We start from the raw sequence: 24,467 nt of genomic DNA, 5'->3' as shown, positions 1-24,467 counted from the left end.
GGGCGGGGCCTCCAGGGAGAGGGGCGGAGCTTCATCCAGTCTACGTCCTGAGCCGCCCGTCACTGTCACTCATCCGGGCAGGAAGGGGCGGGGCCTCAGCCGCGGCGACCCCCCAGCCGTCCATCAATCCTTGGTGGGAAAAGGGGGCGGGGCTTCCGGGAGGGGCAGAAGTCCTGGGGGCGTGGCCTCCCCGGGGGGCGTGGCCTCCGGCCGCCGCCGCCGTCTCCTCCGCCGTCCGTCAGGCCGCGGGGGGCGGGGCCTCGCCGCCCACTTCCTGCGCCCCGGGGAAGCGCTGGCGGAAGCGGCCGAGGGCGGCGCGGGCGATGGCGACCGTGACGTGGGCGGACCCCGCGGCCCCCGGCGCGTCCCGGACCCGCTGCACGGACGCCTCGCGGTGCAGCCAGCTGCGGGGGGGGGGCGGGGGGGCGGGGGCGGGGCACACGCGTGTGAGCGAGGGACACGGGACATGCGCGTGTGAACACACGACACACGTGCGATAGAATCACACGGGCGTGTGAACACGTGACCCATGAGGAAAACAGGACACACGCGTGTGAAAACGTGACACGCGTGTCAGAAATGCGGCACACGCGTGTGAAAGCGTGATACATGCAGGGTAGAAATGCGACACGCGTGTGAAGTGAGGCGCACGAGTGATAAAAATTTGACAGGCGTGTGACCCTGTGACTCGTGAGCGATGGAAACGTGACACACGCGAGTGAGCACGTGACACGCGTGTGACACACAACACGAAAACACGTGGCACGTACATTAGGAAAACGTGACACACACAAGACATGTGACGTTCAACATGGGGCACACGCGTGTGAACGATAGACGGGCGTGCATGAGGAAAACACAACACGCGTGTGAACGTACGACGCACGAGTGAGGAAAGAGGGACACACACGTGTGAACACGTGACCTGTGACATACAAGACACCGACACGCGACACGCATAAAAACGTGACACGCGCGACGTGACACACATGAGACAAAAACGTGACACGCGTGAAACATGACACACGCGTGACACGCGACACACGCGCACGCCCGACTCCTCACCTGAGCTGCGGCCCCCCCGAGCGGCACGCGCAGGGTCAGCACACGCGTGCCCGTCACGCGCAGCACGGCCTCCTCCAGCGCCGCCCGCAGCTCGTCCAGGCCGTGGCCGTGCAAGGCCGACACGGAGAGGGCGCCGGGGCCCGGGGGGCGGGACCTGCGGGGTCACGGGGGGGGGGTCACGGGGTCGGACACACGCGTGTGCACGCGTGAGTGAGCAGACGCGACACACGTGGGGACACAGGGACCGTGCACACGCGTGTACGCGTGTCTCACTTTGCGCACACGCGTGTGCACACGCACGCACACACTCACCCCGGCACCAGGTCCGCCTTGTTGTGAACCTCGAGCGCCGACTCCAGCAACGCGCGTGGCACACGCAGGCCGCGCAGGGCCGAGAGCACGGCCGCCCTGTGCCGCGCGGCGTCCGGGTGGCTGGCGTCGCACACGTGCAGGAGCAGGTCCTGGGGGGCGGGGGGCCGGGGGGGGGTCACGCGTGAGCGCGCGTGAACACGCACACGTGCGGACTTGCGCACACGCGTGGATACGTGTCAACTCGCACACGCGTGACTCGCACACGCACACACGCGCGCGCACACTTGTTGGCACGCGAGGATTCGCACGCGCGTGACCAGGGTGACACACACAAACACGTGTGACCCCGCACGCGCACACGGGACCGTGACGAACGCACACACACGTGAACCTCCGCGCGCACACACGGTCTGACGTGAACACGCGTGACCTCACGTGCACACGCACAGCTCACACCAAAGACGAATTCGCGCCCACACGCGTGCGAACCTCCACGCGCACACGCGTGACCTCGTACACGCGCGAACACGCTCACACACGACTGGACACAAGCAAGCGTCACTTCCCACGCACACGCAATACCTCGCACACGCGCACACGCAGACACACACATGCTCACGTTGGACCCCACGCGGACACACGCACCGAACCCACAAGTGCGCACGCACACGCGTGACCCTGACTGACACACACACACTTGGGAACTCACACATGCACACGCGTGACCCCAACACGCATTACCCTGCACACGCGCACACGTAAACACATACACAAATACACACACGCGTGACCCCGACTGACACACACACACGCGGGAACTCACACACGCGCACCCGCGTGACACCAACACGCACTACCTTGCACACGCGCACACGTAAACACGTGACACACACACGTGAACTCACACACACACGCGCGCACGCGTGACCCCGACTCACACACACACACGTGAACTCACACACGCCCACGCACCGCGTGCGCCACGTCCCCCAGCGTGGCGGCGAAGGCGTGCACCAGCCCGTGCGGCAGCCGCTCCAGGAAGCCCACGGTGTCCAGGTAGAGCACGGGCGCCCCGCACGCCAGCCGCCCCGCGTGCGCCGTGACGTCCACCGTGGAGCACGGCCGGGCCCGGGGCCGCAGCGCGGGGTCGCCCGTCAGCGCGCGCACGAGCGTGGTCTTCCCTGCGCGGGGCACGGGGGAGCACACGCGTGACGCTGGCGCGCACACGCGTGTGACCTCCTGGGACGTCCGACCGCACACGCGTGTGCCGCCCCCCCCCCGCCCCCCCCGCCCCCCCGCGCGCGCACGCACGCTCACCGCAGTTGGTGTAGCCGACCACGGCCACCACGGGGAGCCCGCGGCGCCCGCCCCGCAGCACGGCACGCTTCGCCCGCACGCGCTCCAGGGCACGCGTGAGCTTCGCCTCCCGCGCGCGCAGCGCCCGGCGCCGCAGCTCCGCGGGGGACTCGCCTGCGGGGGGCGCGGGACGCGTGACGCGTGACACACGTGCACCGTTCCGTGCGCATGTCGCGTGTCGCGTGTCACGTGTCGTGTTTTCCGTGTCCCGTGAGTGTGTCGCGTGTCCCGTGAGCGTGTCGCGTGTCCCGCGTGCGTCACACTCACCTGACCCCAGGATGTACCGCGAGCCCCTCCCTTCCTGCCGGGCGGAGTCCACGGAGGACCTGGGGCGGGAACACGCAACGTTACACGCTTGTCACACGCTTGCACACGCCCGGTCACGCGCTCGGTCACACGCTTGTCACACGCACACCGCCCGTCGTCACGCGCCACACGCCTCCCACACAACCGCGTCACGGGAGCACACGCGCGTGCCGGGCGCCACCCACCTGAGCAGCGGCAGCTCCGCCAGCGCCAGCTGCAGCCGGGCCTCCCGCGAGCGCGCGTGGCAGCGGAACACGCGCAGCACCACGGCGAGGCGGTCGAGCACGGGGACGCCCCAGGCGGCCTCCAGCTCCCTCTGCGTGTGCAAGGGGGGGACGGGCGGGGGGTGGGGGACGACACGGGGGTCACACGCGGGGTCGCGGGGCGGGGGTCCTCCCTCGCCCGCCGCGCACACGCGTGTCGCGGTGAACGTGTCGTGTGCACACGCGTGTGCGACGTGTGCACCGTGCGAGCCCCGCGCGTCATCCGTGCCCCCCGCGCACGCGCGCGCGTACCTGGGTCGGCGCCGCCGTCCGCTCCACGTCCAGGAACACGCACGTGACCCCGGGGCACGCGCGGATCTTCTCTGCGGGGCGGGGGGGAGGCGACGTCACGCGCCGGGCACACGCGTGTGAGCCGGGTGTGAACCGGGAGGGCGGGGGGGGGGGGGAGGACGGGCCCGGGACCCGAGGGGGCGGCGCAGTCGCACACGGGTGTGCACACGTGTGTAAATAAGAACCGGAAGTCGTCACGGAGGGGGGCGGGGCCTCACACGCGTGTGCGCAGACGTGAACATGGGCACCGGAAGTGGTCACGGAAGGGGGCGGGGCCTCACACGCGTGTGCGCAGACGTGAACATGGGGACCGGAAGTGGTCAAGGAGGGGGGCGGGGCCTCACACGCGTGTGCGCAGACGTGAACATGGGCACCGGAAGTGGTCACGGAGGGGGGCGGGGCCTCACACGCGTGTGCGTACACGTGTAAATGGGAACCGGAAGTGGTCCCAAAGGGGGCGGGGACTCACCCGTCAGCGCCCGGAAGTTGCCCTTCCCGAAGATCCGCCCACTTCCGCCGCAGCCACTTCCGGCCCCGGCGCTCCCCGCGGGCGCCACCAGGGTCCGCGCCACCGCCCAGCCCGGCAGCGCGCGCACCAGGGCGGCCGCCTCCGCCACGTCACGCTCTGCGGGGGGCGGGGCTTCAGGGAGGGCCCCGCCCACCGCCCCGGGCCCCGCCCCGTCCCGCTGGAACGGCTTCTTGACGCACTTCCGCCCTCACTGCCCGCCTTTTCCGGCCCGGGACGCCATTTAAGACGACTTCCGCCTGAGGCCCCGCCCCTTCCGCCATCACAGACCTCCCGGGACGGCTTCTTGACGCACTTCCGCCCTCACGCCTGCCCTTTCCAACATGGCTGCCCAGTTAAGCGGTTTCCCTGAGCTCCGCAATGGCCTCCTCACCCACTTCCGCCCTTACATCCGACTTCCTGCCGGCTGGCCCGGTCTGCCAGTCTCCTTCCAGCACGAGACGCCTAATGTGGGGACTTCCGCCCTCTGGTCCCGCCCCTTCCGGCATCTGAGTCACTAAGTCAGCGGCAGTCACGGCCGCCGTGGCTTCACTACGCACTTCCGCCCTCAACCTTCCGCCCTCAATTCCCTTCCCTTCCGACATTACAGAGGAGCCACCGGAAGTGAGGGCGGCGGTGGCTTCGCTGCGCCCTTCCGCCCTCAATCCTCTCCTCTTCCGACATTACAGAGGAGCCAGCGGAAGTGAGGGCGGCGGTGGCTTCATTACGCCCTTCCGTCCTCAATTCCCTTCCCTTCCGACATTAGAGAGCCACCGGAGTGAGGGCAGCACTGGCTTCTCTATGCCCTTCCGCCCTCAATCCTCTCCCATTCCCAGATTACAGAGGAGCCAGCGGAAGTGAGGGCGGCGGTGGCTTCATTACGCTCTTCCGCCCTCAATCCTCTCCCCTTCTCAGATTACAGACGAGCAACCGGAAGTGCGGGCAGCGCTGGCTTCGATACGTTCTTCCGCCCTCAATCGTCTCCCATTCCGACATTACAGAGGAGCCACCGGAAGTGAGGGCAGCGACGGCTTCGCTGCGCCCTTCCGCCCTCAGATCCCTTCCCGGCCGACATGACAGACGAGCCACCGGAAGTGAGGGCGGCGCTGGCTTCACTACGCCTTTCCGCCCTCAATCCTCTCCCCTTCCCATATTACAGACGAGCCACCGGAAGTGAGGGCAGCGGTGGCTTAAACACGCACTTCCGCCCTCACCTCCGGTCCCTTCCGCCCTCTCCGGCGCCGCCCTTGCCGTCCGTCCGTCCCGTTTCCGGCGCCCGTCCCCGACTTCCGGTGCTCTCACCCGTCTCCCCCGGCGTCCTTCCGCCGGGGCCCCGGAAGTCGGGGTGCACGATGCAGACGCGCTGCGGGCCGCCGACCGGAAACAGCGGCTCCTCCTCCTCCTCGTCCTCGGGTCCCAGCAGCAGCTCCGCGTCGCCGTCTTCTTCCGGTTCCGCGCCGCCGTCTTCTTCCGGTTCCGCGCCGCCGTCCGCCGCGATCCCGTCATGCCCCGCGCCGCCGCTGCCCCAGCCGCCCGTCAATCTGCCGCCGAATCCGCCGCCGAGGCCGCCGCCGCCGAGGACCCGGATGTGCGCGCGCAGCGGCCACGGCGGGGGCGGGGCCTGGCGGGACCCGGGGGCGGGGCTCCGGGCGGGGGCGGGGCTCCGGGCGGCCGGGCCGCGGCGCAGGAGCCGGAGCCGCGGGAGGACGCGGAGGGACGCCATGCGGGCCGGGATGCGCGCGCAGCGGGGGCGGGGCCGCGGTGACGGGGGGCGGGGCCGAGGGCGGGGCCGGACTGCTGGCAGGGAAGCCGGGCGCCCGAGGACGCCATGTTGGCCTGCGTGCGCAGCACGGGGCGGGGCCGCGGGCCTGAGACTCGATGGAGGGACGCTGCGGGATGTCAGGGAGCATGCGCGGGAGACGGGGGCGGGGTCTAGAGCAAGGGGGAGGGGCTGCGGGCGGAGAACTGGATGTAGGGACGCCGGGGGATGTCAGGGAGCATGCGCGGGACCCGGGGGCGGAGTCTAGAGCGAGGGGGCGGGGCTACGGGCGGGGAACGGGGTCTAGGGACGCCGTGGAGCATGCGCGGGACCCGGGGGCGGGGTCTAGAGCTAAAGGGCGGGGCTACGGGCGCACAACGGGGTCTAGGGACGCCGTGGAGCATGCGCGGGACGCGGGGGCGGGGTCTGGAGCCAAGGGGCGGGGCCACGGAAGAGAACATGGCCTAGGGACGCCGTGGAGCATGCGCGGCACTCAGGGGCGGGGTCTAGCCGAACGGGGCGCGGCTACGGGCGGAGAACGGGGTCTAGGGACCCCGTGGAGCATGCGCGGGGCCCGGGGGCGGAGTTAGGTGAAGGGGGCGGGGCTACGGGCAAAGAACGAGGTCTAGGGACATCGTGAAGCATGCGCGGGACCCGGGGGCGGGTCAGGGTAAAGGGGGCGGGGCTACGGGCGGAGAACGAGTTCTAGGGACGCCGTGGAGCATGCGCGGGACCCGGGGGCGGGGTCTAGAGCAAGGGGGCGGGGCTACAAGAGGAGAACGGGGTCTAGGGACGCCATGGAGCATGCGTGCCCACTGGGGGCGGGGTCTAGAGCAAGGGGGCGGGGCTACGCTGGAAATCTGGGTCTATGGACGCCATGGAGCCTGCGCGGGGGCCGGGGGCGGAGTCAGGGCAAGGGGGCGGGGCCTCACCCCACATGACGTCACACCCGTGGTGAAAACATGAGAAACGCTTTATTCAAAAATAGAAACGGGGCGCGCACGCGCGTGTGCAGGGGGCGGCGGGTGTGACGGGCACACGTGGGCATCACACACGCGTGTGCACACAGGTCTGAGACACGTGACGGACACGCGCACACGCATGAAGGCGGCCACGGCACACGCGTGCAATAAATCACTGTTCACGGACGACCTGAGTGCGCGCACACGGGGTCACACGTGCACACGGATGCACACGCGGGGTCACGGCGGCCGGGGGTCGTCGTCACGTGCACACTTTTGCACACACGGGTCACACTGTTGCACACATTTGCACACGCGGGGTCACACAGGCCCACACGGATGCACACGCGGGGTCACACATGCACACGGATGCACACGCGGGGTCACAGAGGCCGTGGGTCATCACGTGCACACGGTTGCACACTTTTGCACACGCGCCCACACACGCCCACACGGGGTCACACGTGCACACGGATGCACACGCGGGGTCACAGCGGCCGTGTGTCTTCGTCACGTGCACACGGGTGCACACGCGGGCCACACGCGCACACGGTTGCACACTTTTGCACACGCGGTCACAGCGGGTCATCGTCGTCCTCGTCCTCCAGCTGGAACAGCGGCCTCTCCACGGGGGCGGGGTCCGGCCTGGGGGCGGGGCCGGGAGGGGGCGGGGTCAGCGGGGGCTGGAAGCCCCGCCCACTCGTCACGTCCTGATTGATTACAGGAAGTCCCGCCCACACGTCACGTCCGAATTGATTACAGGAAGTCCCGCCCACACGTCACGTCCTGATAGATTACAGAAAGTCCCGCCCACACGTCACGTCCTGATAGATTACAGGAAGTCCCGCCCACACGTCACGTCCCGATTGATTACAGGAAGCCCCGCCCACACCTCACGTCCCGATTGATTACAGGAAGCCCCGCCCACACGCCCCGTCCTGATTGATTACAGGAAGCCCCGCCCCCTGCAGACCGGTCACCGTCCCCGGGATCCCCCTCCCATGACCCCCTCCCCGTGACCCGGAAGTCCCGCCCCCGCCGCCGTGACCCACCCGTCACTGTCGTCGTCGTCCCCCCAGGGCTCCGCCCCCGCCGCGGCCGCCGCCTCCTCCTCCTCCTCGGCCACCAGGGCCTCGAACTCCGCGGCCGCGTAGCGGTCCCAGGGCGTGGGGGCGGGGCCGTCGCCGGGGGCCTCCTGGGGGCGGGGCCGGGGGCGGGGTGGGCGTGGTCACATGGGCAGGGGGCGGGGTCACAGGAGACCACACCCACCCCGGGCAGACACGCCCCCCCCCCACACACACAGAAGAGCAGATCCACCCACACAGTGACAGACACACAGGGGGACGGTGGGCGGGGCTGTAGGGGGTGGGCGTGGTCACAGGGGGCGGGGTCAGAGGAGGCCACACCCACCCCGGGCAGACACGCCCCCCCCCACACACACACACAGAAGAGCAGATCCACCCACACAGTGACAGACACACAGGGGGACGGTGGGCGGGGCTGTAGGGGGTGGGCGTGGTCACAGGGGGCGGGGTCAGAGGAGACCACACCCATCCCGGGCAGACACGCCCCCCCCACACACACACAGAAGAGCAGATCCACCCACACAGTGACAGACACACAGGGGGACGGTGGGCGGGGCTGTAGGGGGTGGGCGTGGTCACAGGGGGCGGGGTCAGAGGAGACCACACCCACCGCGGGCAGACACGCCCCCCCCACACACACACACAGAAGAGCAGATCCACCCACACAGTGACAGACACACAGGGGGACGGTGGGCGGGGCTGTAGGGGGTGGGCGTGGTCACAGGGGGCGGGGTCAGAGGAGACCACACCCACCCCGGGCAGACACACCCCCCCCCCACACACACAGAAGAGCAGATCCACCCACACAGTGACAGACACACAGGGGGACGGTGGGCGGGGCTGTAGGGGTGGGCGTGGTCACAGGGGGCGGGGTCACAGGAGACCACACCCACCCCGGGCAGACACGCCCCCCCCCACACACACACACACAGAAGAGCAGATCCACCCACACAGTGACAGACACACAGGGGGACGGTGGGCGGGGCTGTAGGGGGTGGGCGTGGTCACAGGGGGCGGGGGCGGGGTCAGAGGAGACCACACCCACCCCGGGCAGACACGCCCCCCCCCCCCCACACACACACACACAGAAGAGCAGATCCACCCACACAGTGACAGACACACAGGGGGACGGTGGGCGGGGCTGTAGGGGGTGGGCGTGGTCACAGGGGCAGGGGCGGGGTCAGAGGAGACCACACCCACCCCGGGCAGACACGCCCCCCCCCCCCACACACACACAGAAGAGCAGATCCACCCACACAGTGACAGACACACAGGGGGACGGTGGGCGGGGCTGTAGGAGGTGGGCGTGGTCACAGGGGTGTGGTCACAGGGGGCGGGGTCAGAGGAGACCACACCCACCCCGGGCAGACACACCCCCCCCACACACACACAGAAGAGCAGATCCACCCACACAGTGACAGACACACAGGGGGACGGTGGGCGGGGCTGTAGGGGGTGGGCGTGGTCACAGGGGGCGGGGTCACAGGAGACCACACCCACCCCGGGCAGACACGCCCCCCCCCCACACACACAGAAGAGCAGATCCACCCACACAGTGACAGACACACAGGGGGACGGTGGGCGGGGCTGTAGGGGGTGGGCGTGGTCACAGGGGGCGGGGTCACAGGAGACCACACCCACCCCGGGCAGACACGCCCCCCCCCACACACACACACACACACAGAAGAGCAGATCCACCCACACAGTGACAGACACACAGGGGGACGGTGGGCGGGGCTGTAGGGGGTGGGCGTGGTCACAGGGGGCGGGGTCACAGGAGACCACACCCACCCCGGGCAGACACGCCCCCCCCCCACACACACACACAGAAGAGCAGATCCACCCACACAGTGACAGACACACAGGGGGACGGTGGGCGGGGCTGTAGGGGGTGGGCGTGGTCACAGGGGGCGGGGTCACAGGAGACCACACCCACCCCGGGCAGACACGCCCCCCCACACACATACAGAAGAGCAGATCCACCCACACAGTGACAGACACACAGGGGGACGGTGGGCGGGGCTGTAGGGGGTGGGCGGGGTCACAGGGGGCGGGGTCACAGGAGACCACACCCACCCCGGGCAGACACGCCCCCCCACACACATACAGAAGAGCAGATCCACCCACACAGTGACAGACACACAGGGGGACGGTGGGCGGGGCTGTAGGGGGTGGGCGTGGTCACAGGGGCGGGGGGCGGGGTCAGAGGAGGCCACACCCACCGCGGGCGGCCACGCCCACTCCCGCTGCTCGCGCTCCAGGAACTTGTGGACGCTGAAGAAGGCGTCGAACACGGCGCCCGCCAGGCCGCAGCGCTTCAGGTCCCGCAGCGTGATGCGCCCTGGGGGTCGGGGGTCAGGGGTCATGGGGGTCACAGGGGTCACGGGTCAGGGGTCACGGGTCAGGGGGGGTCATGGGGGTCATAGGAGGGGTCACGGGGGGTCATGATGAGGACAAATGCGGTCAGAATGGGGTCACAGGTTCAGGATGGGGTCACAGGGGGTCAGGATGGGGTCATAGGGGTCAGGATGGGGTCATAGGAGGTCAGGATGGGGTCACAGGGGTCAGGATGGGGTCATAGGGATCAGGACGGGGTCACAGGGGGTCAGGATGGGGTCACAGGGGGTCAGGATGGGGTCACAGGTTGAGGATGGGGTCACAGGGGGTCAAGATGGGGTCATAGGGGTCAGGATGGGGTCATAGGGTCAGGACGGGGTCACAGGGGTCAGGATGCGGTCATAGGGGTCATGACGGGGTCAAGATGGGGTCATAGGGGGTCAGGACGGGGTCACAGGGGTCAGGATGGGGTCATAGGGGTCACACATGTCAACACGCGCACAAGCGCTCACCCCATCCCGCCACGCCTGTCCCGCCCACACGCGGGTCGCTCACGCACACGCACCCCCGTCCCCCCTGACACGCCTGTCCCGCTCACACGCGTGTCACACTCACCCCCGCCCCCCCCACGCGTGTCGCTCGCGCACACTCGCCCCCCCCACGCGTGTCCCGCCCCCCCACGCCCGTCCCGCCCCCCCCACGCCCGTCCCGCCCCCCCCACGCCCGTCCCGCCCCCCCACGCGTGTCCCGCCCCCCCCACGCGTGTCCCGCCCCCCCCACGCGTGTCGCTCACCGGGCGTGCGCGGCCGCACCATGTCGAGCACCTGGCACACGCAGTCGCGGAAGGGCAGCGGCTCCACGCCCCGGGCCTCCAGGCGCCGCGCCTGCTCCTCGTAGAAGTGCGCGAGCTCGGACGCGGAGAGCACGCCGTCGCCGTCCAGGTCCATGCAGCGGAACCAGTACTCGATGCTGCGGCGGGCGGGGCACACGCGTGTGTGAGGGCGGGGACACGGGACACGGGACACGCGTGTGAGGGCGGGGACACGGGACACGAGACACGCGTGTGAGGGCAGGGACACGGGACACGGGGGACACGGGGACGCGGAGAGCACGCCGTCGCCGTCCAGGTCCATGCAGCGGAACCAGTACTCGATGCTGCGGCGGGCGGGGCACACGCGTGTGAGGGCGGGGACACGGGACACGGGACACGCGTGTGAGGACGGGGACACGGGACACGGGACACGCGTGTGAGGACGGGGACACGGGACACGGGACATGCGTGTGAGGACGGGGACACGGGACACGGGACACGGGACACGGGACATGCGTGTGAGGACACGGGACATGGGACACGGACATGGGACACGCACGTGAGGACGGGGACACGCATGTGAGGACGCGGGACACACGGGACACGTGTGTGAGGACAAGGGACACAGGACATGTGTGTAAGAACATGGGACATGGGGACATGGGGCACACGTGTGAGTGTACGGGGACACGCGTGTGGGAACACAGACACGGGACACGCGTGTGAGGACACGGACACAGACACGGGACACGCGTGTGAGGACACGGGACACGGGACACGGGACACGGGACACGGACATGGGACACGCACGTGAGGACGGGGACACGTGTGTGAGGACGGGGACACGGGACACGGGACACGGGACACGGGACATGCGTGTGAGGACACGGGACACGGGACACGGACATGGGACACGCACGTGAGGACGGGGACACGCATGTGAGGACGCGGGACACACGGGACACGCGTGTGAGGACAAGGGACACAGGACATGTGTGTAAGAACATGGGACATGGGGACATGGGGCACACGTGTGAGTGTACGGGGACACGCGTGTGGGAACACAGACACGGGACACGCGTGTGAGGACACGGGACACGGGACACGGGTGTGAGGACACAGGTGTGAGGACACGGGGGACACGCGTATGAGAATATGGGGATATGTGGGACACGCGTGTGAGGACAGGAGTGACACGGGGACCCGAGGAACAGGACACAGGGACGCAGGACACGGGGACACGCGTGTGAGGACGCAGAACACGGACACGGGACATGGGACACGGACACACCAGACACGTGGGCCCCGGGGGACACGGGCGACACCGACAGACACGGGAGGCACGCGCGCAGGCCACGCGCAGACGCGCACACGCGCCGTGGACACGCGGACCCCGGGGGAACACACGCGTGGGCCACGGGCCGCGGAGACGAGGCTCGGGGGCCACGGCGGCGTTCACACGTGTGCCGAGGACACACGGGCCGCGGACGGGCACACGCGTGGGACAGACAGACACGGGACACGGGCGCGGGGCACGGGGACTCGGAGGGACGCGGGACGCACGGGACACGCACATGAGACACGGACACGCCTGCGCGCACACGTCACTCCGCCCATGCACCACAGGCCCCGCCCCCACGCGCCCCGCCCCAAAGGCCCCGCCCACTCAGCCCCGCCCCACACGTGCCCACTCCCCCACATGCCCCGCCCATCACGCCCCGCCCCCACACGCCCCGCGCCCCACAGGCCCCGCCCCCACACCCCGCCCTCACAGCTCCGCCCCCACACTCCCCGCCCCATGCTCCGCCTCCCACAGGCCCCGCCCGTCTCCCACAGGCCACGCCCCACACGCCCCGCCCCCAGGCCCCGCCCCCCCAGGCCCCGCCCCCCGGACCTGGTGGGCGTGGTCTTGTCCTCCTCCGACAGCAGGAACCACACGAAGTCCGCGTAGCCGATCGTCCCGTCCCTCCGCCGGGCCCTGCGCCCGCCCGCGGGGTCAGCCACGGGGTCACGGGGTCACAGGGTCACGTGAGTGACACCCCGCCCACCCCGGGAGGCCCCGCCAACCCCCGCGCTCACCGCGTCACGGCGCCCGAGAAGATCCTGTCGATCATCCGGGAGGAGATGGCTGCGGGGTGGCCGGGGGGGGCGGGGTTGGCGCCCGGGCTCCGCCCACAGGAGCCCCGGCCCCGCCCCCAGCATCACAACCCCGCCCCCCCAGCCCTGAGACCGCCCCTCAGACCCCAGGCCACGCCCACAAACCATGATCACGCGTATGTCAATCAAATCATCGTGCCCACCCAGGCCCCGCCCACCCTGCAGGCCCCGCCCTCACGTTCCAGGCTCCGCCCACAGGAGCCCCGGCCCCGCCCCCAGCATCACAACCCCGCCCCCCCAGCCCTGAGACCGCCCCTCAGACCCCAGGCCACGCCCAGAAACCATGATCACGCGTGTCAATCAAATCATCGTGCCCACCCAGGCCCCATCCACACTGCAGGCTCCGCCCACAGGAGCCCCGGCCCCGCCCCCAGCATCACAACCCCGCCCCCCCCAGCCCTGAGACCGCTCCTCCGCCCTAGGCCCCACCCACAAACCAGTCACGCATGTCAATCAGATCATCATTCCCATCCCGGGCCCCGCCCACCACCCCGGGCCCCGCCCACCCTGCAAGGCCCCGCCCTCTGTGCCAGGCTCCGCCCCTCCACCTATAGACATGCCCTCAGACCCCAGGCCCCACCCACAAGCCACAATCAGGCATGTCAATCACCGCATCGCGACCACGGCAGGCCCCGCCCACCATGGAGGACCCGCCCTCACGACCCAGGCCCCGCCCACCCCCGCAGGCCCCGCCCACCACCCCGCAGGCCCCGCCCACCACCCCGCAGGCCCCGCCCACAACCCCAGGCCCCGCCCACCCCCACACAGGCCCTCACCGTGGTCGCCGTGGCGCCCCAGGTCGCGCGCGTCGATCCTGAGGTCGTGGTTGGCGTCGAGCTCCCAGAACTTGCAGTAGATGACGTAGAAGTGCGCGTAGGAGAAGAACGCGGTCAGCCGGTCGGTGTCGGGCTCCGCCTCCAGCCGGGCCACCTCCTGGGGGGGGTCAGGGGGGTCAGGGGGTGGGGTCACGGGGGTCAGGGGTCAGGGGGCGGGGTCACGGGGGTCAGGGGTCAGGGGCGGGGTCAGGGGCGGGGTCACGGGGTCGGGGCGGGGTCAGGGGCGGGGTCGGGGAAGTGCGCGTAGGAGAAGAACGCGGTCATCCGGTTGATGTCGGGCTCCGCCTCCAGCCGGGCCACCTCCTGGGTGGGGTCACGGGGGTCACGGGGGCGGGGTCACAGCGAGGGGTCACAGGGCGGGGTCACAGGGAGCAGTCACAGGGTCACGGGGGGGGTCACGGGGGGGTCACGGGTTGGGTCACAGGGTATGGTCACGGGGTGGATCACGTGGGTAGGGTCATGGCGTCACGGGGGCGGAGCCTATCCCCCGTGTCCGGGGAGAAAGATCCTGGGTGGCCCCGCCCCCTGTCCGCGAGCCCCGCCCTGATCCCCAGGCCCCGCCCCCAGGCCCCACCCCCACCTGCAGAAGCTGCTCCTGTGCAGCTCCGCGCACCTGATCCTCCCCTGCCCCAGGCCCCGCCCCCCGTCCCCAGGCCCCGCCCCCATCCCCAGGTCCCGCCCCCCATCCCCTGGCCCCGCCCCCCGCCCCAGGCCCCGCCCCTAGGCCCCGCCCCCACCTGCAGAAGCTGCTCCTGCGCAGCTCCGCGCACGGGATCCGCCCCTTCCCCTGGGCCCGCCCCTGATCACCAGGCCCCGCCCCCCGTTCCCAGGCCCCGCCCCCGTCCCCAGGCCCTGCCCACCGCCCCCAGGGCCCCGCCCCCCGCCCCCAGGCCACGCCCCCACCTGCAGAAGCTGCTCCTGCGCAGCTCCGCGCACGGGATCCGCCCCTTCCCCTGGGCCCGCCCCTGATCACCAGGCCCCGCCCCCCGTTCCCAGGCCCCGCCCCCGTCCCCAGGCCCTGCCCACCGCCCCCAGGCCCCGCCCCCACCTGCAGGAAGCGGCTCCGGCGCAGCTCCGCGCACGTGATCCTCCCCGTCCCCAGGCCCCGCCCACCATCCCCAGGCCCCGCGCCCCATCCCCAGGGCCCCGCCCCCCAACCCCCAGGCCCCGCCCCCACCTGCAGGAAGCGGCTCTGGCGCAGCTCCGCGCACGTGATCCGCCCCGACCACGACCTGTTCACGGTGTAGAAGATCCTCTGGATGACCTGCGGGGGTCACGGGGGTCACGGGGGTCACGGGGGTCACGGGGTGAGGGGCGGGGCCGGGGGACGGGGCGGGGCCCACGGGACCAGGTCATCCCAGTGGGCGGATCAGTCGGGGGGGCGTGTCCTCAGGGGTGGGTGTGTTCTGTGTTCTGTGGAGTGGGCGTGGCCTTCAGGAGTGGGTGTGGTCTGTAGAGGTGGGCGTGTCCCTCACGGTGGGCGTGTCCCCGGGGTGGGCGTGTCCCCGCCCGCCCACCCCTCAGCCCATCATGGCTGCCGTGTTACCACGCGAGGGCGTGTCCTAAGATGTGGGCGTGGTCTGTGGTGATGGGCGTGGCCGTGGTGGGCGTGGCCGCCCATAGGGGCGTGGCCTGTGCCCAGAATGGCCACCATTTTACCAATGGTGGGCGTGTGCTTAGATGTGGGCGTGGTCTGTGGTTGTGGGCGTGGCCCCCGGGTGGGCGTGGCCCCCGTTGTGGGCGTGGCCCCGCGGTGGGCGTGTACCCCCGCCCGCCGCTCACCGTGGTGATGTAGCACGAGTGGAACTCCGAGGCCTCCTTCAGGAACGACAGCCCGGGGTGGGTGTCGACCACGTCCTGGGGGGGCGGGGCCGACCGGGTGAGGGGGCGGGGCCGACCAGGTGAGGGGGCGGGGCCGACCGGGTGAGGGGCGGGGCCGACCGGGTGAGGGGCGGGGCCGACTGAGTGAGGGGCGGGGCCGGTGAGGCAACGGGGCCGGTGAGGGGGCGGGGCTGAGTGACTGGGGGCGGGGCTGAGTGATGGGGGCGGGGCTGAGTGACTGGGGGCGGGGCTGAGTGATGGGGGCGGGGCTGAGTGATGGGGGCGGGGCTGGTCAGGGGCGTGGCCGGGGGCGTGGCCTCCTCCCCTCCGCCCGCCCTCACCCGCAGGAAGGGCACGAAGTCCTCGGGCCCCAGCCCGCCGCGCCCCGGCGTCCCCAGCAGCTGCACGAACTTGGACGCGTCGTCGTGACAGGTCAGGAGGACCCTGGGGGGGGCGGGACTTCCGGGTGAGGCCACGCGGGGCGGGCGGCCGAAGCCCCCCAACCGAGGGCACTTCCGCCCACACTTCCAGCCACGCTTCCGCCCACTTCCTGCCCTTACTTCCTGCCTTCACTTCCTGCCCTTCCACCCCACTTCCTACCCTGACTTCCTGCCTTTCCAGCCTTCACTTCCGCCCACTTCCTGCCCTCCTGACCCACTTCCTCCCCTTACCGCCTGTTCTTCTGGCCTTCACTTCCGCCCACTTCCTGCCCTTACTCCCTGCCCTCACTTCCTGCCCTTCCACCCCACTTCCTGCCCTCACTTCCTGCCCTTCCTGCCCTCACTTTCCCCACACTTCCACCCTTCACTTCCGCCCACACTTCCGCCCACACACCAGCCCCGCCCACTTCCTGCCCCGCCCACCGCCCCGGCCCCGCCCACTTCCTGCCCCGCCCACCGCCCCGGCCCCGCCCACTCACTTCCTCCACATGGCCACGAAGGCGTGGACGGACACGGAGCCCGCGCGCTCGCCGCCCGCGGCGTGGAAGAGCGGGCCTTTCCAGTACAGCGGGCAGCCGCAGGCCTGGGGGCGGGGCCGGGGAGGGGGCGGGGCCAATGACAGGGGGCGGGGCCAATGACAGGGGGCGGGGTCAGGGGAGGGGAGGGGCCAATGAGAGGGGCGGGGCCAATGACAGGGGGTGGAGTCAGAGGGAGAGTGGGCGGGGTCAGAGGTGAGAGGGGGCGGGGTCAATGAGAGGGGGCGGGGTCAGCAGGGAGAGGGGGCGGGGTCAGCGGGGAGAGGGGGCGGGGTCAGCGGGGAAACGGGGCGGGGTCGGAGGTGTGAGGGGGCGGGGTCAGCGGGAGAGGGGGCGGGGTCAGCGGGGAAACGGGGCGGGGTCGAATGGGAGAGGGGGCGGGGCCAATGAGGGGGCGGGGTCAGCGGGGAGGGGGCGGGGTCAGCGGGGAAACGGGGCGGGGTCAGCGGGGAAACGGGGCGGGGTCGGAGGTGAGAGAGGGGGCAGGGCCAATGAGCGGGGGCGGGGTCAGCGGGGAAACGGGGCGGGGTCGGAGGTGTGAGGGGGCGGGGTCAGAGGTGAGAGGGGGCGGGGTCAATGAGAGGGGGCGGGGTCAGCAGGGAGAGGGGGCGGGGTCAGCGGGGAGAGGGGGCGGGGTCAGCAGGGAGAGGGGCGGGGTCGGAGGTGAGAGAGGGGGCGGGGTCAATGAGAGGGGGCGGGGTCAATGAGAGGGGGCGGGGTCAGCAGGAAGGGGCGTTTCAGACATTTAGGGGGCGTGTCACAACCCTTGGCCCCGCCCCCTCACCTCCTGACCCCGACCCTGAGCCCCAGCCCCGCCCCCTGAACTCCTGGCCCCGCCCCCAGGCCCGCCCCCGACACCCTGACCCCGCCCCTGAGCCCCAGCCCCGCCCCCTGAACTCCTGGCCCCGGCCCCGCCCCCGGCCACACCCACCTGGGCCACGGCGGCCATGTCCCCCCGGCCCCGCCCCCGCCCCCGGCCCTGCCCCCAGCCACACCCACCTGTGCCACGGCGGCCATGTCCCCGGGCCCCGGCCCCGCCCCCGCCCCCGCCCACGCCCCCGGCCCCGCCCCAGGCCCCGCCCCCGGCCACACCCACCTGGGCCACGGCGGCCATGTCCCCGGCCCCGGCCCCGCCCCCGGCCCCGCCCCCGGCCACACCCACCTGGGCCACGGCGGCCATGTCCCCCGGCCCGGCCCTCTGCCCCGCCCCCGCCCCGCCCCCGCCCCCGGCCCCGCCCCCGGCCACACCCACCTGGGCCACGGCGGCCATGTCCCCGGGCCCCGCCCTCTCCCCGGGGCACCGGGCGAACGCGCGCTCCACGCGGGCCACGGCGGCCGCCACGTCGGCGGGGGGGGCGGAGTCGGCGTCGGGTGGGGGGCGGGGCCGGGGGAAGAGGGAGGCGGGGACGGCGGGGGGCGGGGCCTGGGGCGGGGCCTGGGGAACCGGGGGCGGGGCCTGGGAAACCGGGGGCGGGGCCTGGACCTGCGGGAGAGACAAGGGGCGGGGGCGTGAGTGTGAGAGACGCTGTGTGTGTGTGTGTGTGTGTGTGTGTGTGAGTGTGTGTGTGTGTGTGTGTGTGTGTGTATGCATGAACATGTGTGTGTGTGTGTGTGTGTGTGTGTGAGTGTGTGTGTGTGAGACCCTGTGTGTGTGTGTGTGAGACCCTGTGTGTGTGTGAGACTCTGTGTGTGTGTGTGAGAGACCCTGTGGGCGTGTCCCGGGCTGTGGGCGTGTCCCGGGCTGTGGGCGTGTCCCGGGCTGTGGGCGTGTCCCGGGCTGGGGGCGTGTCCGTGTTCCCCCTGGTGGGCGTGGTCTCATCAGTGGGCGTGTCTCTGAGGCATAAGGTCCCTCGTGGGCGTGTCCTATCCTCTGGGTGTGGCCCTGGCTGACCTTGTCACCGCTGGTGGGCGTGGCCTCCTCTGTGGGCGTGTCCCTAATGCTGTCAATCAATACTGGGCGCGTTCCAGCCTGTGGGCGTGTCCCTGGGTTTCCGTGTCCCCTGTGGTGGGCGTGGCATCGTCTGTGGGCGTTACCAGGCCTGTGGGCGTGTCCTGGGATTCCCTGTCCCCTGTGGTGGGCGTGTCCTCCTCTGTGGGCGTGTCCCTGAGATCGTAACGGGCGTGACCTTGTCTGTGGGCGTGTCTCGGAGGTCCTAGTGGGCGTGGCCTCACTTGTGGGCGTGCCCGGGCCTGTGGGCGTGTCCCTGGGTTTTCCTGTCCCCTGTGGTGGGCGTGGTCTTATCTGTGGGCGTGTCCATGAGACCGTAATGGGCGTGGTCTCGTGTGTGGGCATGTCCTCGAGTGTCATGTAACTTGTGGTGGGCGTGGCCTCGTCTGTGGGCGTGTCCCAGCTTGTAGGCGTGTCCCTGGTGGTCTGTGTCCCCCCCTTGGTGGGCGTGGCCTCATCTGTGGGCGTGTCCTAGCCTGTGGGCGTGTCCCTGAGACCGTAATGGGCGTGGCCTTGTCTGTGGGCGTGTCTCGGAGGTCCTAGTGGGCGTGGCCTCACTTGTGGGCGTGTCCTGTCCTGTGGGCGTGTCCCTGAGACCGTAATGGGCGTGGCCTCACTTGTGGGCGTGTCCTAGCCTGTGGGCGTGTCCCTGCGACCGTAATGGGCGTGGCCTTGTCTGTGGGCGTGTCTCTGGGGTCCTAGTGGGCGTGGCCTCGCTTGTGGGCGTGCCCAGGCATGTGGGCGTGTCCCTGCTGTGCCGCCCCGCCCCTCCCGTGGCCCCGCCCCCTCCCGTGGCCCCGCCCCCACTGACCTTCCCGCGGTGGGCGGGTCCGAGGGGCGGCGCGCAGGTTCCGTCCCCAGGCGGGGGCGTGGCCGGGATCGGGGGCGTGGCCGGGGGCGTGGCTGGGGCCGGGGGCGTGTCCCGGCGTCTCCCGGCGTGCCCCGCGGCCCTGGCGGCGTCTGCGGTGACGTCATGGGGGGCGGCGTCCCGGATGCGGCGCAGCCCGTCGTGCAGCGCGCGCTGGGTGTCGGGGTCGCTGAGCCAGCGCAGGAAGAGCTCGTCCACCTTCCGGCGGAGCGCGGGGGCGAGGGGCGGCATGGCGGCGGGCGCGGGTGTGGGCGGCGGCGTCAGTGCGGGCGCGTCAAAATGGCGGCGTGTGGGCGGGGGTGTGGGCGGGGGCGTCAGTGCGGGCGCGTCAAAATGGCGGCGGGTGTGGGCGGGGGTGTGGGCGGGGGCGTCAGTGCGGGCGCGTCAAAATGGCGGCGGCGCGGGTGTGGGCAGGGGCATCAGGACGGGCGCGTCAAAATGGCGGCGGGCGCGGGTGTGGGCAGGGGCGTCAGTGCGGGCGCGTCAAAATGGCGGCGGGCGCGGGTGTGGGCGGGGGCGTCAGTGCGGGCGCGTCAAAATGGCGGCGGGTGGGCGGGGGCGTCAGGACGGGCGCGTCAAAATGGCGGCGGGCGCGGGTGTGGGCGGCGTCGTCAGTGCGGGCGCGTCAAAATGGCGGCGGGTGGGCGGGGGCGTCAGGACGGGCGCGTCAAAATGGCGGCGGGCGCGGGTGTGGACGGCGGCGTCAGTGCGGGCGCGTCAAAATGGCGGCGGGCGCGGGTGTGGGCGGTGGCTTCAGGACGCGCGTCATCCCTCTGCGCCGTCCACATTCCCCCGCGTCATCCCGCCGCGCCGCCATCAGGCCCACGCGTCATCAGCCCCGCGCCGGGCACCCACCCCTCACCCATGCGTCCGCGGACCGCCCGGAACCGGCGAAAACCGGGCTCCTTCCCCTAAGACACCGTTTGACGTGTGCGCATGCGTGGTGATGTGCTCTGAAGTCAGTGCCAGCGACCGGGCGGCCTGCCGGGCATGCGCAGTCGGGTTGCAGGCCCGGAGATCGCGCGCAAGCGCACGCCCAATGCCGTGTGCTGGAAATATTTTTTTTTTTTTCCTAGGCGTCTGCGCAGTCACGACCTCAGAAGTCGCTGCCAGAGACCGGGCATGGTTCCGCGCATGCGCAGCAGGCTTACAGGCCGGCAGAGCGTGCGCACGCGCAGTGCTGTTTGGGGTTTTTTTTTTTCTGTCCGCATGCGCAGTCACGTCCGCTGAAGTCGCTGCCAGCCACCGGGCGCATTGCTGGGCATGCGCAGTGGGCATGCAGGGCCGGAGAGCGCGTGCACGCGCAGTGAACCGCGCTGGAAGGTTTTTAGTTTTTTTTTTTCAGCGCGTCTGCGCAGTCAGGGCCGCTGAAGTCGCTGCCAGCCACCGGGCGCGGGGGGGGGGGGTGTCGCACATGCGCAGTACTGTTTGCTGGGTTTTTTTTTTTATTTCCTCCCCATGATGCCTCGGTGCGCGTTGGTGCTGTGCTGAGTCCCCCTCGGTGCCGTGCTGAGTCCCCCTCGGTGCCGTTCTGAGTCCCCCCCGGTGCTGTGCTGAGTCCCCCCCGGTGCTGTGCTGAGTCCCCCCCGGTGCTGTGCTGAGTCCCCCTCGGTGCTGTACTGAGTCCCCCCCGGTGCTGTGCTGAGTCCCCCCCGGTGCTGTGCTGAGTCCCCCTCGGTGCTGTGCTGAGTCCCCCCCGGTGCTGTGCTGAGTCCCCCCCGGTGCCGTGCTTAGTCCCCCCTGGTGCTGTGCTGAGTCCCCCCGGGACCCCAGTGACTGACGGGAGGGAGGGGCGGGGCATAAAATGCAAATGAGGAGCCCTGGCCCCCGCCCCCTCGCCGCCCGCCCGTCACCGCGGAGGCCCCGCCCCCTCCCGTCCGTCACCGCGGAGGCCCCGCCCCCTCCCCGCCCGTCCGTCACCGCGGAGGCCCCGCCCCCTCCCCGCCCGTCAGTCACCGCGGAGGCCCCGCCCCCTCCCCGCCCGTCCGTCACCGCGGAGGCCCCGCCCCCTCCCCGCCCGTCAGTCACCGCGGAGGCCCCGCCCCCTCCCCGCCCGCCCGTCACCGCGGAGGCCCCGCCCCTCCCCGCCCGTCCGTCACCGCGGAGGCCCCGCCCCCTCCCCGCCCGTCACCGCGGAGGCCCCGCCCCCTCCCCGTCCGTCACCGCGGAGGCCCCGCCCCCTCCCGTCCGTCACCGCAGAGGCCCCGCCCCCTCCCCGCCCGTCACCGCGGAGGCCCCGCCCCCTCCCCGCCCGTCACCGCGGAGGCCCCGCCCCCTCCCCGCCCGTCACCGCGGAGGCCCCGCCCCCTCCCCGCCCGTCACCGCGGAGGCCCCGCCCCTCCCCGCCCGTCACCGCGGAGGCCCCGGTGCTGAGTCGCTGGTGCTCAGTACCCAGTGCTCAGTACCCAGTGCTCAGTACTCAGTGCTCAGTCCCCGGTGCTCAGTCCCAGTGCTCAGTACCCAGTGCTCAGTACCCAGTGCTCAGTACCCAGTGCTCAGTACTCAGTGCTCAGTCCCCGGTGCTCAGTCCCAGTGCTCAGTACCCAGTGCTCAGTACCCAGTGCTCAGTCCCGGTGCTGAGTCGCTGGTGCTCAGTACCCAGTGCTCAGTACCCAGTGCTCAGTACTCAGTGCTCAGTCCCCGGTGCTCAGTCCCAGTGCTCAGTACCCAGTGCTCAGTACCCAGTGCTCAGTACCCAGTGCTCAGTACTCAGTGCTCAGTCCCCGGTGCTCAGTCCCAGTGCTCAGTACCCAGTGCTCAGTACCCAGTGCTCAGTCCCGGTGCTCAGTCCCCGGTGCTCAGTCCCAGTGCTCAGTACCCAGTGCTCAGTTCCTGAAGGTGCTCAGTACCCAGTGCTCAGTACCCAGTGCTCAGTACTCAGTACCCAGTGCTCAGTTCCCGAAGGTGCTCAGTCCCCGGTGCTCAGTCCCCAGTGCTCAGTACCCAGTGCTCAGTTCCCGAAGGTGCTCAGTACCCAGTGCTCAGTACCCAGTGCTCAGTTCCTGAAGGTGCTCAGTACCCAGTGCTCAGTCCCGGTGCTCAGTCCTGGTGCTCAGTCCTCAGTGCTCAGTCCTCAGTGCTCAGTCTCTCTGGGGCTCAGTCCCGGTGCTCAGTACCCAGTGCTCAGTACTCAGTACCCGGTGCTCAGTCCCCAGTGCTCAGTCCCCAGTGCTCAGTCCTGAATGTGCTCAGTACCCAGTACTCAGTACCCAGTGCTCAGTACCCAGTGTTCAGTACTCAATACCCGGTGCTCAGTCCCGGTGCCTGGTGCTCAGTCCCCGGTGCTCAGTCCTGAAGGTGCTGCATGCACAGTACCCGGTCCCCCGGTGCTCAGTCCTCATTACTCAGTCCTCAGTGTTGCCCAGTGCTCAGCACCCAGTGCTCGGTTCCCTCTGGTGCTCGGTCCCCGGTGCTGAGTCCCCGGTGCTCGGTCCCCGGTGCTCGGTCCCCGGTGCTCAGTCCCCGGTGCTCGGTCCCCGGTGCTGAGTCCCCAGTCCTCACTTTCCCCAGTACTCAGTACCGAGTACTCAGTCCCCAGTACTCAGTTTCCTCTGGTGCTCGGTCCCCGGTGCTCAGTCCCTGGTGCTCAGTGCTCAGTCCCCAGTCCCCAGTGCTCAGTCCCCGGGGCTCAGTCCCCAGTCCCCAGTGCTCAGTCCTCAGTGCTCAGTCCTGAAGGTGCTGCATGCACAGTCCCCAGTCCCCAGGGCTCAGTCCTCAGTCCTCAGTCCTCAGTACCCCCCAGTGCTCAGTCCCCAGTACTGAGTCCCCGGATACTCAGTACCCAGTGCTCAGTACCCTGTACTGAGTTCCCGGTTACTCAGTACCAAGTACTCCGCTCCCTCTGGTGCTCGGTCCCCCGGTGCTGAGTCCCCCGCACCCCCCCCCTCCCCCCCCCCCCCCCCGTTATCACCGCCGCGCACCGCAAGCCCCGCCCCCGCCCGCCCAGCACCCGGACGAGCTCGGTCCTCAGCCCGACCGACCGGCATCATCCCGACTCCCCCAGTGAATCCACCCGGACCCCGTGACCCCGTGACCCCCCGTGACCCCCCCGAACCCTGACCCCGGGCCCCGCCCACCCCGCCCCGCCGCTGCCGCCGCCGTTGTCAGGACGACGCGCATCATCCCAACTCCCCCGAGTGAATCAAACCCGGATCCGGGCGGGGGGCGGGGTCCGGGGTGGAGGGGGCGGGGCCTTGGCGGGGGCGGGGCCTTGGGGGCGGGGCCTTGGGGGGGGAAACCCCGGGACTCGGACCCGGCGCCGCCGCCATCGCGATGGAGCCGCTCGCGGCCTTCGTGACTCGGTCCTTCCGCCCGACCCGGACCCGGGGCCCCGGGACCCCCGACCCCGACCCGGACCCCGACCCGGGCCCCGCGGACCCGACCCCGCGCTCGGACCCGGATCCGGGAGGCGGCGGCGCCGGGTGAGTGAGTGCGGGGGTCCGGGGTGCTGGACTCGGTCCTCCCCGACCGGCCCCGGGTCCCGGGGAGCAAACGCGGGGAGGCTGGGGTGAGGTGGGTGCTGGGTGCTCGGTTGTTCTGTGGGTGTGGGCGGCGCCGGGTGAGTGCGGGGGTCGGGGTGGGGGTCCGGGGGGATCCGGGGTGCTGGACTCGGTCCTCCCAGACCGGCCCCGGGTCCCGGGGAGGAAACGCGGGGAGTCGGGGATGAGGTGGGTGCTGGGTGCTCGGTCGTTCTGTGGGTCCCGGAGTCCGTGGCTCGGTCGCGGGTTCGCGGCGGCTCCGGGGACTCGGTGCTGAGTGCTCGGTCCCGCGGGCGGTGCTGGGCGCTCGGTCGCTCCGTCCGCGGGTCCC

At 70.9% G+C, this 24,467-nt stretch overlaps 2 protein-coding genes across 2 annotated transcripts; both read right to left on the bottom strand.

The window, feature by feature from the left end:
- Nucleotides 1-238: 238 nt before the first annotated feature.
- LOC131902207 (putative GTP-binding protein 6) lies at nucleotides 239-5,821 on the bottom strand. Its single transcript, XM_059253245.1, is given in 11 exon segments — nucleotides 239-404; nucleotides 1,066-1,088; nucleotides 1,090-1,219; nucleotides 1,378-1,526; nucleotides 2,350-2,558; nucleotides 2,695-2,847; nucleotides 3,001-3,059; nucleotides 3,225-3,355; nucleotides 3,555-3,625; nucleotides 4,063-4,218; nucleotides 5,401-5,821. Coding segments are annotated over 11 exon segments (1,668 nt in total).
- A 1,573-nt stretch (nucleotides 5,822-7,394) lies between these two features.
- LOC131902206 (serine/threonine-protein phosphatase 2A regulatory subunit B'' subunit delta-like) lies at nucleotides 7,395-19,930 on the bottom strand. The gene is made up of 13 exons (XM_059253244.1): nucleotides 19,602-19,930; nucleotides 17,939-18,265; nucleotides 16,786-16,889; nucleotides 16,208-16,310; nucleotides 15,828-15,902; nucleotides 15,223-15,309; nucleotides 13,986-14,142; nucleotides 13,132-13,180; nucleotides 12,947-13,030; nucleotides 11,035-11,210; nucleotides 10,127-10,245; nucleotides 7,872-8,014; nucleotides 7,395-7,464 (listed from the first exon to the last, which is right to left on the bottom strand). The coding sequence occupies exons 1-13, from the start codon at nucleotides 19,887-19,889 to the stop codon at nucleotides 7,395-7,397; spliced, it is 1,782 nt and encodes a 593-aa protein (XP_059109227.1). The 5' UTR covers nucleotides 19,890-19,930.
- Between the last annotated feature and the right edge of the window lie 4,537 nt (nucleotides 19,931-24,467).

The sequence above is a fragment of the Peromyscus eremicus genome, unplaced genomic scaffold (genome assembly GCF_949786415.1).
Source record: "Peromyscus eremicus unplaced genomic scaffold, PerEre_H2_v1 PerEre#2#unplaced_3834, whole genome shotgun sequence".
NCBI lineage: Eukaryota > Metazoa > Chordata > Mammalia > Rodentia > Cricetidae > Peromyscus > Peromyscus eremicus.
The sequence above is the reverse complement of the archived record's forward strand: the minus strand, read 5'-3'. Positions and strand labels throughout refer to the sequence as shown.